Genomic DNA, 13,323 nt, shown 5'->3' on the forward strand with positions numbered 1-13,323 from the left:
GTTCAGTTCCATCAGTGTTGTTATTATCATCTAAAAAATAAAAACCCATAGCTCCAAATCAAATCCAGCCTAAATCCTGAGACCATCCAGCAAGAATACTATTTCCTCTTTCTTTAATTCATTTCTGATGTGTGTTCCAGAGAATTTTTCAGGACAGACTTTCTATTAGCAGTATCCAGGGAGAAGCAAGGCGCTCCTTCCTGGCTTGGTAGTTCAGGATTTACCCAGAGAGACCCCTCGGGTAACTAACCCCTTGGGTTTCTGTTTCTGCCCTCTGGATGACAACTAACATCTCTGACCACTTTGGACCACACATTTTGATTGTTTTCTGTTATTTGAAAAATGAATGCTTCACATGTGAAGTTCAATATTAACCTCAATTTTCCCACAGCTACCCTATCAATTGCCTGGGTTAGAGTCTTTAATAGCAGTTGAAGATTCAACTTAATTCCTATTACTACGAGAAGATGAGGGGAAAAAAAGAACACCCTTAAATTGGCGTAGAGGGTCTCAGATTTCGATTTAGTAGATGGTATAACCTCCCTTGTATTCAGTCACTTGCAACTTGGGTGTATTTCTGGCTCTGTCTTCCCACAGCACTGACGTTACAAAGACGTTATTACCAGCAGGCACAAAGCTGCTTCCTAAAGCAGTTCAGAGTTAAGACATCTTCCCGAAGTGCCTGACCCCCAGGGAAGAGCTTACTCCTCCAAACAACTGACTAGCAATTTGGGGAGTATAACATTAAAAATAAAATGAAAAAGAGAACTCCTGAATTGAACGGTAAACTCAGAAAATATAGGGAAGAATTTTAGGTTTTCTGAGTGATTGCATTCTTTCTCATCTTACTTAATTCAGTCTTTCTTCTAATCTCAAAATTTATGATCAACAAATTACATGAAAATTTTACAAAAATATTTAAAATGCTAATATTAGATCCACAATATCCTAGAAATCTCATAGATGTATCCTTCCTTTAGCCTCCCAAAAAATATACATAAAAGTGCCTAATACATAATATGTATAAAGGATGTAAGGTTTTTTCCTTCGTAGCAAATTGTCCTTGGTTTCCATAGCCTATCCCTTAAATTAAGGTTATAAGACCCAAGAAGTAGAAAACATACACCTGGCTGAAAGGACAAAGAAATAAACAACTTTTTGAAGTATTATTTCATGATGGATACAAATATGGATTCTAGAAACAGACTGGTTCAAAGCCCAGCTATATACTTGTTAACAATGTTTTTCTGGCTAAGTTGCTCCATCTTTCATGCCTTATTTTTCTCACCTGCTAAATATAGAAAATATGTCAATAGCAGTATCTATCCCATTAGTTTGTTGTGAGAATAAGATAGTCATTTGATGTGGAGGACCTGAGAACATTTTCTGGCATCTAGTAATTTCCTAGCACTCAGTGAATGTTATCTTTCACTGTTACAAATTTCACTAAACTTTTGATTTCTAAGCTTTCTTCTTCTGCAATACAGAAACAACTGTAATTGTAAATGCTATTAAGTAGTCATCTAGACAGTAAAAACCCATTTATTTGATTAGATGGTTGTCCACTAATTAGAGATGGAAACAAGGTTTACTTTAAAATCAGTCTTTAGAGAATGGCATGAAAGTTGGCTCTACAGACCTGTATTAATTTAGTCAGCATACTGGAGAATAAAGATAATAATTCAGATAATTTGTATGAGAAAGGGCAGGGTTGGAGAGAAATCCTTTTACTTTGATTTTCTAGCCAGGCTAAATTTTCTGAATACTTAAAACTCGAAGTCATTTGGTCTATATAGATAAAGATTTTGGAAATGATTAAATATCAAAAAACGGGATCCAGTAACACCAGTAAAATTAATTTAACCAACATTTGGAAACCCAGGCTATGTAATTTATATAAATTCATCAGGATAGTTTCTGGATAGATTTCATGGCAGCCATGATCATGCCAAATAAATACAGTACAATCAGCACATTTTCTAATCACCCTGCCCAAGATGGAAAGAGTCTTGTAGACTGGTTAATTTAACTAGTCTTCAACTGCTTAAAGAAGTCTGATTCGGATGTAATAAAAAATTATTAGCATTACTGATTTCACAAACGTCAGCTGCTTTACTATGCCCTGCACTTCAAAACCTGCTTTGACGACCAAATTACTTTCTACCTGGAAATATATTTTAAGAAATCATAGTTAACAATCAGGACCGTCGTTTTCATGGTCAAAACCAACTTTTATAGCCTTCATCTTACCTTACTGTGTAATTCATGGTCTTCTTTTGAGAGATTGAGATCACGGTCCATAGGGCAGGGACCAATTTTATTAGAAATGCTTCCTAGGGTTAAAAACAAAAGGTGGAAAAAAATATTATAGATTTGTACTTCAGAGGATATGTAAGCTTACACTGCTGAAATCTAAGAGTTTATATAAAGCCTGACAAATGGGGGTAAAAGAAGGAATTCTCTGGAGGCTCTAAGTTCTATGCTCCCAAGGTTTAATTTAGTCAATGCATGAACTTCAAGTAGAATTTTACGATTGGCCACACCACAGGGATGCAATTTACAAGCAGCAGTTGTGTCTGATCTGCTTCCCTATCCTCATCCAGGTAGGATTCTTTATGCTCAGCTATGTTTCTGTGATCCAGTTTTCAAAGAAATTTCTCTGTGCCTCACACCATTATTCCATTATAAAACCTTGAGACTAGACAGTTCTGTTATCTGTGTGTACCCAACGCTTCTCACCTGAGCTACCTTTATCATCTTTTGCATGACTTGTTTTATATCAGGGTTTCTCAACTTCAGCATGAGCGACATTTTAGATTGGTTAACTCTTTGTTTGGGGGGCTGTCCAGTGTTTTGTAGGATGTTTAGCAGCATCTCTGGCCTCTGCCTACTAGATGCCAAAGGCACCCTTTACCTCCCCAGCCCTCCCCTAGTTGGAGACAATTAAAAATGTCTCCAGACATTGCCAAATGTCCTTTGGGGAGCAAAAGATCCCCAACTGAGAACTACTGCTCTAGATCAAAAATTCCTTGCAGATAATGTGTTTTGTTCATCTTTGTTTCTCCTATTATGTCCAGTACAGTGCCTGAAATGGAATGCCTCCTCAACACATGTTTCTTAAATTATAAACAAAGAAAGATAGTACATAAGCAGGTATATCTTTACCTTTACGACTCTCAATCCATCTCACTTCAATGAGCCCATTTGCTAAGGCCTATCCCCAGCATCTTGTGACAAACACCCTGGCCCAGAAGCTGCTAGAGACTGGAGTACCTTAACAGAGCCACAGCTTTGACCAAGAGGTTGACCCAAAATCGTTTTTCAAAAAGTACACATGTATCATATACCATGAGCAGTCCCAGCCTTGCTGCCTGTCCTCTTCTCTCCCTCTAGGGATTAAAGGCTGTCATCCTCAGCCCTTTGGAATTGCCTTTGTGTATGTTTTTAAATAAGCTTTCCAGCGTGTAAAATGTTGAGGACATGGTCTCCCTGTCTGCATGCTTTGGAAAACTTTTCCTCCCTAAAGGTGACCCAGCGAGCCTCATGAACATTCTCTAAGTTTTTTATAGTGCCGGTCGCTGAAGAAAAATTCTTTTACCTTTGCTTCATCTGAAAGTGTCTTTATATCAACCTCAATTCATGAAGGATTTTTTGCTGGATACAGATTTCTGAATTGACATTTTTTAGCATTTTACATATGTCATTACATTGACTTTGGGTCTCCATTGTTTCAGATGATAATGTCCATCATTTCTCAGATCACTGTTCCCCTTTTTGTAATGTGGGTTCTTTTCCTTCTGTCTACTTTCAAGATTTTCACTTTAACTTTGGTGTTTAGCAGTTTCATTATGATATTTTTAAATGTAGCTTCCCTTGTATTTATTCTTTTGGGGTTCACTGAGAGTATTCAATCTATGAGTCAATATATTCCATCAAATTTGGGGGATTTCCAATCATTACTTTTTTAATACATATTTTCTTCCATTCTATGACCCTCTTTTCTTACCTAAGATTCCCATTGTATGTATGTAAAACCATGTGATACAGCCCCATGGGTCTCTGAGTCCCTCTTCGTTTTTCTCCCAGCTTTTTCTTTTCTGTATTTCAAATTCATTAATTTCTTTTAATTCTTGGATTTTTCAGTTCTGAAACTTCCATTTGGTTACAATTTTATAGTGTCCATGTCTCTGCTGAGATGACCTGACTATTCATTCATTAAAACCATACTATCCTTTAATCATTTGAAAGTGTTTTTAAAAAAATTATGAACATGTTTATAATGGATGTTTTAATGGCTTTTCCTGCTAAATTTAATATCTGAATCATCTTACAGTTACTTTTATTCACTATTTTCCCTGTCTAAGGTTTATATTCTCCTGTTTCTTTGCATGTCTAATAATTATAGATTATATAATGGACACTGTAGAACTGTAGGAGACTCTGGATTCTGTTATCTTCCTTGGAAAGATGTTCATATTTTTTCCTAGTACACAGTTCAATTACTGGCTAATTTTATTAAACTTGCGTAGGCTTAAATTTACATTTTTTCTTTCTTTCTTTCTTTCTTTCTTTTTTTTTTGCCGCGTTGGGTCTTCGTTGTTGTGTGCAGGCTTTCTCCAGTTGCGGTGAGCGGGGGCTACTCGTCGTTGAGGTGCTCAGGCTTCTCTTTGCAGTGGCTTCTCTTGTTGTGGAGCATGGGCTCTAGGCATGTGGGCTTCAGTAGTTGGGGCATGCAGGCTCTAGGGTGTGTGAGCTTCAGTAGTTGTGGTGCACAGACTCTAGAGCACAGGCTTGGTAGTTGTGGTTCATGGGCTCAGTAGTTGTGGCTCACGGGCTCTAGAGTGCAGGCTCAGTAGTTGTGGTGCACGGGCTTAGTTGCTCCACGGCACGTGGGACTCTCCCGGACCAGGGCTCGAACCTGTGTCCTCTGCATTGGCAGGCGGATTCTTAACCACTGCGCCACCAGAGAAGTCCCTAAATTTACATTTCGTTTTAGCATTTCTGTGAAAAACTAAGAGTTTCCAAGCCACTCTAACTTACCAGAACTCAACTTCAGGTCTCTAACTCCTCTACCATTACTGTCAGAGCTTTGTTTTAGGCTTAAGATAAGCCTCTCTAGAGCATGGTCTTTATTCCTAATATGCAGACTTTTGGCATCTCAGTTTGCTGTCAAATTGAAAATGAGGTATTAACATGACTCTCCTGACTTGAATGCTACCTCTGTTCCAACTCTAGTTATCACTGTTCTTCTCTCAGGTCCACAGTCGTCACTTAGCAAACCTCCGTTGTTCTCACTGTGGTCACGCACAGCATTACCCTCAGCTAAGGACTCATGGCTGGGGCGTGGTCCCTGTCCTGATTTCTGGGCTCCTCTCTGCACAGCTGCCTGCTCTTTCTCACTCTGCAGATTCTAGCTACTTTGTCTCAGCTCAGTGGGACTTTCTCTGCTTGGATTTTGCTTCACTGCTTTAGAGTCAGAATATTTGCCCAGGTAGACAACCAGGGTTTTCCTCAAAAGTTTCTCTTCTCTCTGGGATCAGCAAGTCTTGTGCTTTCTGATGGCCAATGCTCCATGACAATTAAAACATTAACATGCTTCATATATTCTCTCCAGTTTAATGGCTGATTGTAAAAGAAGAGCTAGTCTGGTACCAGCTACTCTGCCATAGCTAAAACTGGAAGTTGCAGTGTTGTTTATTTTTTAATTAAAAGTAGGAATGGATACATAAATTGGTCACAGGCTAACTAGCACCCATGTTTATGTGTTAGTAATACAAATATGGGTTAATTACTTTGAAAGTCCACTTTATTTTATGGAACCACTACTCAATTTAATTATCAGATCATCTTATATTGAGAAAAAGATGAAATATTTACAAATAACAGTAACCTGCTGATGCCTTTGGAATGTGTCAGCTGGGATCACCCAGAAAAAATAAATGGAACAGTCATATTTTTAATAACACATGAGGTGCACAAGGAAAACACTTGTCAAAACTGTATGGTGTTTCAGTATCCTATCTATATATAAATTCACATGTTTATAAAAGTGTGTTTTCCCTGTGTTGTGCTAATCTTTTTTACTTGGCATATTTTTAATGGTTTTTCCAAATGACCTTTGTAAAATTAATCAAGGATCTGACACTGTCCTTTAGAGAAATGCAAAGAAAGAATACTGCTTATAGTAACTTTTGCATGAAGAACAGCCAGAAAATGACAAAACAGAGAAAACATTAATACTGAAAAAAAATTAAAGCCTGAAAGTGGAACTAACTGAAAAATGTTGCCTTTTTGTTAGTAATATTTTCGTGGGTCTCTGAAATTTTATTTTCCCTTTATTTTCTAAACCACTGTCTTTGTTCTTAGAGATCAGATGGATTTCTCAAAACAATCTGCTAAGTAAAATACACCGCAGTTTTTCAAGAGCTCTAATAGTGAAGAGCATCTCAAATTAAAGATTAGTAAAATGTATAGAAAATATGTGTAAAAAATACAAATACAGAAAACCTAGAAAAATGTCTGCAATTAGGCAGGATGGAAATCTAAAAAGAAATTAAATGTAGTTGTAATACATTTCCTATTCTTTTCTTTGAGAAAATTACTACTGAAGTGAGGAATTTCTTCCTCCTGTAATTTAAATGTTAAACTGCCAGATGTGTGTCTCATGCTTGAAGAGTCGAAGCTTTGCATTATTTAGCATATTAAGAATCACAGAATTTTAAAAAGGGCTCCTTTATTGCCTGGAGGTTCTAATTAAGTAAACCTTAGCCTGGTACATTTAAAACTTGCAATACAAGAGATTTTGCTCTCTTTTTTTCCCATAGTCAAATCACATCTATATAATAAACATGGAAAATCTGAGATGATATAATTTTTCTTTTGCTTGAAGAATTAAAACTATCTATTATTTTAAGAAGTTTTTAATAGAGGCCAGCAATCTAGAAGACAACTCAGGATTCAAAATACTTTTTAATCATTGCAAGTTGCTTTCCTTATTTATACCAAATAATGTGTGTTTCATAAAGGCAGTTCTATACTATCAATCTTACTCTCTCTTCCTTATTTTCCCTGTCTCTGCTGTGATCTCAACTATTCTCCTCTTGTTAGACAAAAACAATGCTAAGGAGCAGCAAGAAGATCATAGGTTTTAGATTGATATTATGTTTTTGTGCATTTCTATGTGCTGTTTATCTGTGTTAAATATCTGATCACACAGCACTAATTAGCTGTCCTTTCAGCAATTTGCGGAGTTTCAGCAGCTAAAGTAAAAACCATAATCAAATGGAAGTTCTGTAGGCACCCAACATTCATAAATCATTCCCTTAAATACAGTTATTTTTGCCATTGTAGAAAATGTCAAAGGTGTCAACTCTGTCCAAATATACCACTTAACAGTAACTATTTTAGTAAACTGACTTGAAATGCATTCAGCTTACTGACAGTTAGAAGCACATGATCTAGTTCACAGTACAAATGAATAGTTTATAGGCCAAAATAAATACCAAAGTACGAATTCTCAGCGACACGTTGCCATAACCATGGCTGCAACCACAGACCAAAGTCTCAGCATTGTTTATCTACGGCAGAAACAGACGCTTAAAATTTTTGAAATCTGGTTGTTCATATCTAGTTTCTAGTTAAGAAAGTAAAAATGTTTTAACCACTTTCAAAATAAGGGTCGAATATCTATTTGAGGATATTAACAGTGAATGAACTAGAAATTACATAAATGCAGGTAATGACTTGACAACCTATCATTGAACCTATAAACTCACTTCTTGGATGCTGCCAACATAAATAGATAAATGTTGGTCATAATGTCAAGGAACAAATTCTGTCTTTTCTTCATGGGAAGAACAAATGAACAAATTGATCTTCAAAAATGAAACTCTTGACAAAGGGCAAGTACCATAGAATTGGAGTTCAGGCTTGGCCAGGATTAGTCCCTCTAAAGCCTCAAACATTTAGTAAAAGGTAAAGTGCTCCTACTATTTTATGAACTGGTTTCTTAGAAGTGTTAAGAAGCTTAATGGTTTCATATTTGGGGATGTTTTAAAATTAGTGACATCAGGAATGCAACAAAACTATTCCCAATTTCACTTCTGCCCAAACTTCTAAGGCATAATCTGTCCACATAGACCTCAACCCATGTGGCACTTTGGTACCCCTTACGAATATCAACAGTTAGTTGATTGATAATACTACATTATATTTTATGCAGTATTTTTCAGTTTATTAAAACAGGTTTACATATGTGTGGGGTTTTTTTTTTTTTGTGGTACGCGGGCCTCTCACTGTTGTGGCCTCTCCCGTTGTGGAGCACAGGCTCCGGACGCACAGGCTCAGCGGCCATGGCTCACGGACCCAGCCGCTCCACGGCACGTGGGATCTTCCCGGACCGGGGCACGAACCCGTGTCCCCTGCATCGGCAGGCGGACTCTCAACCACTGCGCCACCAGGGAAGCCCCAGGTTTACATATGTTACTTACTTAATTCAAGTTATTTTGTTTACCTGTATAGCCAGCACAGAACCGTAAATATTTCTGCCATCAAATCAACCAGTAGTGATCTCTGAATATTTTGCATTTTCAGGATGAAACATAGACTCATACATGCATGCCTTGCCTAATAAAATATTACTGTAATGTAAGAGCAGGAATATACGTGGTTATTCTTTCCAAGAATAATTTTTAAACATCACCCATTTCTGCCACCCTTAAAAAGATTGCATCCTTGGGCCTCCCTGGCGGCGCAGTGGTTGAGAGTCCGCCTGCCGGTGCAGGGGATACGAGGTCGTGCCCCGCTCCGGGAGGCCACAGACTGGGAGAAAATATTTACAGAAGATACACCTTACAAAAGACTGTTATTCAAAATATATAAAGAACTCTGGGGGGGGCACAATAAGAAAAAAAAAAAAAAAAAAAAAAAAAAAAGATTGCATCCTTTTATGAAAGTTAGCTTCTTTTTCCCCTTATTCTTAAAAATATTAAACTCTCCATCTTAAGCACAATGAAAGAATTCAGAAATTTTAATATGCTGCTCATGAGCTTTCCTTGGTTATCATCACTGACAATTTCATTGAACTTAGAACACCCAAAGCTACTTAGAATAATAAATTATTTTACCCACTAGTAAGTCCTTATTGTTAAGAGAAAATTACGGGTAATGATAGAGGGAATCATTGCCCAGTACTGAAATTAAGCAGGATGTGGACATAGCCAAGTGCATTTTTCTCATTATAGTAACTAATACAATAACACAAAGGTGATTTAGTGAGCACCTACTGCACGTATTGCACTCTACATAAACTACTACTAATCCTCAAGTAAGGCCTGTTATCCCCCCTTTATAGGTAAAGAAGCAAATGTTCACAGATTAAGGAAAATGATAAACTACATTAAAGGGTCAGAGTCAGGGTGTGAATGTAAGCCTCCCTGCCTCCTATATCCACATTCTAGCTCCTCCATGAAATGTGCATGAGTCTGCATTCTCTTTCAATTTCTTTCTTGCACATTTCCAGTAGGTGGACAGAGATCAGGGCTAGTTGTCACAAAAAGAAAGAAAAACAGAACGTTGACTCAACGCTCTAACTGTTGACTTTTAGCTATTCATACTAGGGAGAAGACGAATAGTAATACCTTAAAGAAAATAATGGTAATAATAGCTAACATTGTTGAGTTCATACTACATACCAGGCTTTAAAGATTTCAATGTCCCAAGTTAGTTACTAATTTTAAACTCTTATCCTCAAAACTGGTTTAAGACACTTCAATGAGTAATAGATTTTACCAATTCAAATTTTACCTCCTTCCTTGAGGATATTATGCGAAGTAAAGTTTGCTAGTCACAGAAAGACAGATATTGTATGGTTCCACTTATATGAGGGGCCTAGAACGGTCAAATTCAGAGAGACAGAAAGTGGAAATGGTGATTGCTAGGGACTGGAAGAAGGGTAAAATGGGAAGTTATTATTTAACGGCTAGAGAGAGTTTAAGTTGGAGAAGATGAAGAAATTCTGGAGATGGATGGAAGTGATGGGTGTACAACATTGTTAATGTACTTAGTGCCACCGAATGATACACTTAAAAATAGTTAAAATGGTAAATTTCATATTATCTATATTTTGCCACAGTTAAAACATGCTTTACCTCCATATTCCTCAAGCCCTAAATGAAACGCTAAGAAACTTTTAAAATGCTGTAGTGCCCCCAAAACAAAACAAAAAACTGAGGGGACTTCCAGTTGGGACCGAATGGTATATACACTTGTTTCTCCCTTCTTATCCTCTCTAAGCATAACTAAAAAGCCTGGGAATAATGTAGGATGTAGCCAAAGGAAGTTCTGAAAGTTATAAAGAGGACGGAGAGATGATTATAGACCCCAGGACTAGAGCAACAATATAGGACAGGGCAGCCCATGCTCCCTCCCATGCCACCCAACAGAAGAAAGTAATCCAAAACGAGCATCTCCAACTCTGTCCTATCAGCAAATAGTGGTCCAGGTAGGACCCTATCTACCCTTAGAAAGGAAGTCTCACCAACAACATCAGGTGAGTCCAGCAGCACTGGAGAGCAGGATAGACCAGAACCTACTGAAATAAGCATCCAGGTGGTACCCTCTCCTTCCCTGCAGCTTGAAACAGCCTTCCTCCCACCAAGAGACAACAAACAGGTGGCCAAGTGGTACCAGCAGGGGAATCCCACCACAATTAATTCCTAGACCAGAAAATTTCTTAACATCCTGAGGCTGGAGACTCCCTTTCCCACTTAAAGGCAGCAGGTGGCCAGGCCTGGGGAAGCTCCTTCTGTCCTCCCAGACGTCACTAGCAGGGTCCAGTGGGTGTGCCCCAGATATACAAGCTGAATCACGCAGACCAAAATAGCACATTTTCCAATTGCTGAAAGAAAAATTTGTCAACTACAAATTCTATATCCAGTGATTATCCTTCAGGAATGAAGGCAAAATACATTCTCAAATGAAAGGAAACAAAAAGAATTTGTTGCTAGACCTTCCCTAAAATAATGGCTAAAGAAAGTTCTTCAAACAGAAAGGAAATTATAAAAGAAGAAATCTTGGAGCATCTGAAAGGGAAAAAAAAGAAAAAATCAGAAAAAGCATCAAACCTGAGTATATATAATACACTCTTTTTACCCTCAGGGGTTTTAAAAATCACATTTGATGACTGGAACAAAAACCATAACACTATGTGTTACCCAAGACAATGATATTTAAAAGTGGGGAAGGTAGGGCTTCCCTGGTGGCGCAGTGGTTGAGAGTTCGCCTGCCAATGCAGGGGACGCGGGTTCGTGCCCCAGTCCAGGAAGATCCCACATGCTGCGGAGCGACTGGGCCCGTGAGCCATGGCCGCTAAGCCTGCGCGTCCGGAGCCTGTGCTCCGCAACAGGAGAGGCCACAACAGTGAGAGGCCCGCATACCGCAAAAAAAAAAAAAAAAAAAAAAAAAGTGGGGAAGGTGATGGGACTGAAATGGAAGTAAAGTACTTACACTTGACCCAAAGTATAAAATATTGACACCAGGAAACTGAGATAAATCAACATATGTATAATGCAATACCCAGAGCAACTACTATGAAAAGTACACAAGAGATTTGTTCAAAAATTATCATCAAATCAGGATGGAATCCTAAAGAGGGTTCAAGTAATGCACAGGAATGCAAGTAAAGAGGAACAGAGGAATGAAAAACAGAGGAAATAATGAGAAAACAAATACTAAAATGGCAGACTTAGTCCTAACATACCCAGAGTTACCTTATATGTAAATGGTCTAATTATACAAAGTAAAAGGCAGATATTGGCAGAGTGAATTTTAAAATATGACCTAATTATATGCTATTTACAAAATAAATGCACTTCTAATTCAGTGACAGGATAGATATGTTGTATTTTCATTTTCATTCAGTTCAAACTTTTTTGAGACTTTGTTGTTTTGTTCCACAGATTATTTAAAAGTGTGTTTAATTTCTAAGGTTTTAAAAGTTTCCTTTTGGTTTTATGTTAATTATTTCTGGTTTGATTTTATTATGATTACAGAAAACATTTTGTATGATTTCAATTCTTTTCAGTTTTATGAGGTTTCTTTTATTGGCCCAGGATATATTTGTGAATGATTCACGGGCACTTGAAAAAAATGTATATTGACCAATTTTACATAATCTCCTCTAGAAAACACAGGAGAAACACTTCCTAACTCATTTTATGAGACCATTATAACAATCCTGACACCAAAGCCAGACAAAGACAGTACACTAAAAAACAAAACTACAGACCAATATCTCTCAGAAACTTGGAAAATTCTCAAGAAAATATTAGCAAATTGAATCTAACAATGTATGAAAAGAATTATACAACTTGAATATATGGCTACAGTAATCAAAGCTGTGTGGTGTCGGGACAGACACGTAAGTCAATGGAAGAGAATAGAGAAGCCAGAAAAAAGTTTAGAAAAATATGCTAAGTGGCTGATTTTTAAGAAAGGTGCAAAACCATGTCAATGGAGGAAAAACAGCCTTTATGACAAATGGTGTTGGAGCAACTGGCAAAAAATAATAATAGTAAAATAAAAATTAACCTAAATTTCATTCCTTATGTTAAAAATAATTCAAAATGGATTTGCTTTTTGAAAAAAAAACAAAAACAGGAGAAAATATTCAGGAACTTCAGGCAATGAGGTCTTAGACTTGACACCAAAGCCTGATCCATAAAAGGAGATTGATAAATTGGATTTCATTAAAATTCAAAATCTTTACTCTATGAAATACCCTGTTAAGAAGATGAAAAGACAAGCTGCAGACTGAGAGAAAATATTTGCCAAGTACATATCCAACAACTACTGGTTTTATTCAGCATGACACGTATTATGGGCAAAAAATCAAGATGATGAACCCCTGATTGTTCCAACAGCTAGTTCATCACACTTTATTTCATGGCAATTATTCATACACATGACGCCTGATTCCTGCAAGTCTGAAAAAGGAAAAAAAAAAGATGTTTTATTACAAGTTTAGGTGAAAGTATAAGGAGATACTATTAATTGTGGTTCAAGAAGAAAATGCTTTTTACACCTTTTAAATATTTGATCTTAGAAAGTTTGACATGCATGTGTCTGTGTGTACATGTGTTAATATTTCAATGCCAGAGAAGACACACTTGCTGATAAAAGCAATACACCAGCCTGAATATAGATCAACTAACTAATGAGAATTTGTTTGGAAAGAGAGGGTTAATAGTATGGGAGGAGAAATATTTGTACTTTAGTGTTCTGTATTGCTTTTCACTGAATTATGTTTTCACAATCTACGTCTGT

At 37.1% G+C, this 13,323-nt stretch overlaps 1 protein-coding gene across 1 annotated transcript in view; it reads right to left on the reverse strand.

Annotated features, from left to right (window-relative positions):
- LOC103087859 (uncharacterized) overlaps positions 1-13,323 on the reverse strand; it is a 207,545-nt gene that overhangs the window by 142,178 nt on the left and 52,044 nt on the right. The window contains 1 exon segment of the mRNA XM_082931383.1: positions 2,251-2,333. Coding sequence (XP_082787509.1) covers positions 2,251-2,333 — 83 coding nt within the window.

This window comes from Lipotes vexillifer, unplaced genomic scaffold (genome assembly GCF_000442215.2).
Source record: "Lipotes vexillifer unplaced genomic scaffold, Lipotes_vexillifer_v1.1 scaffold444, whole genome shotgun sequence".
Lineage (NCBI taxonomy): Eukaryota > Metazoa > Chordata > Mammalia > Artiodactyla > Lipotidae > Lipotes > Lipotes vexillifer.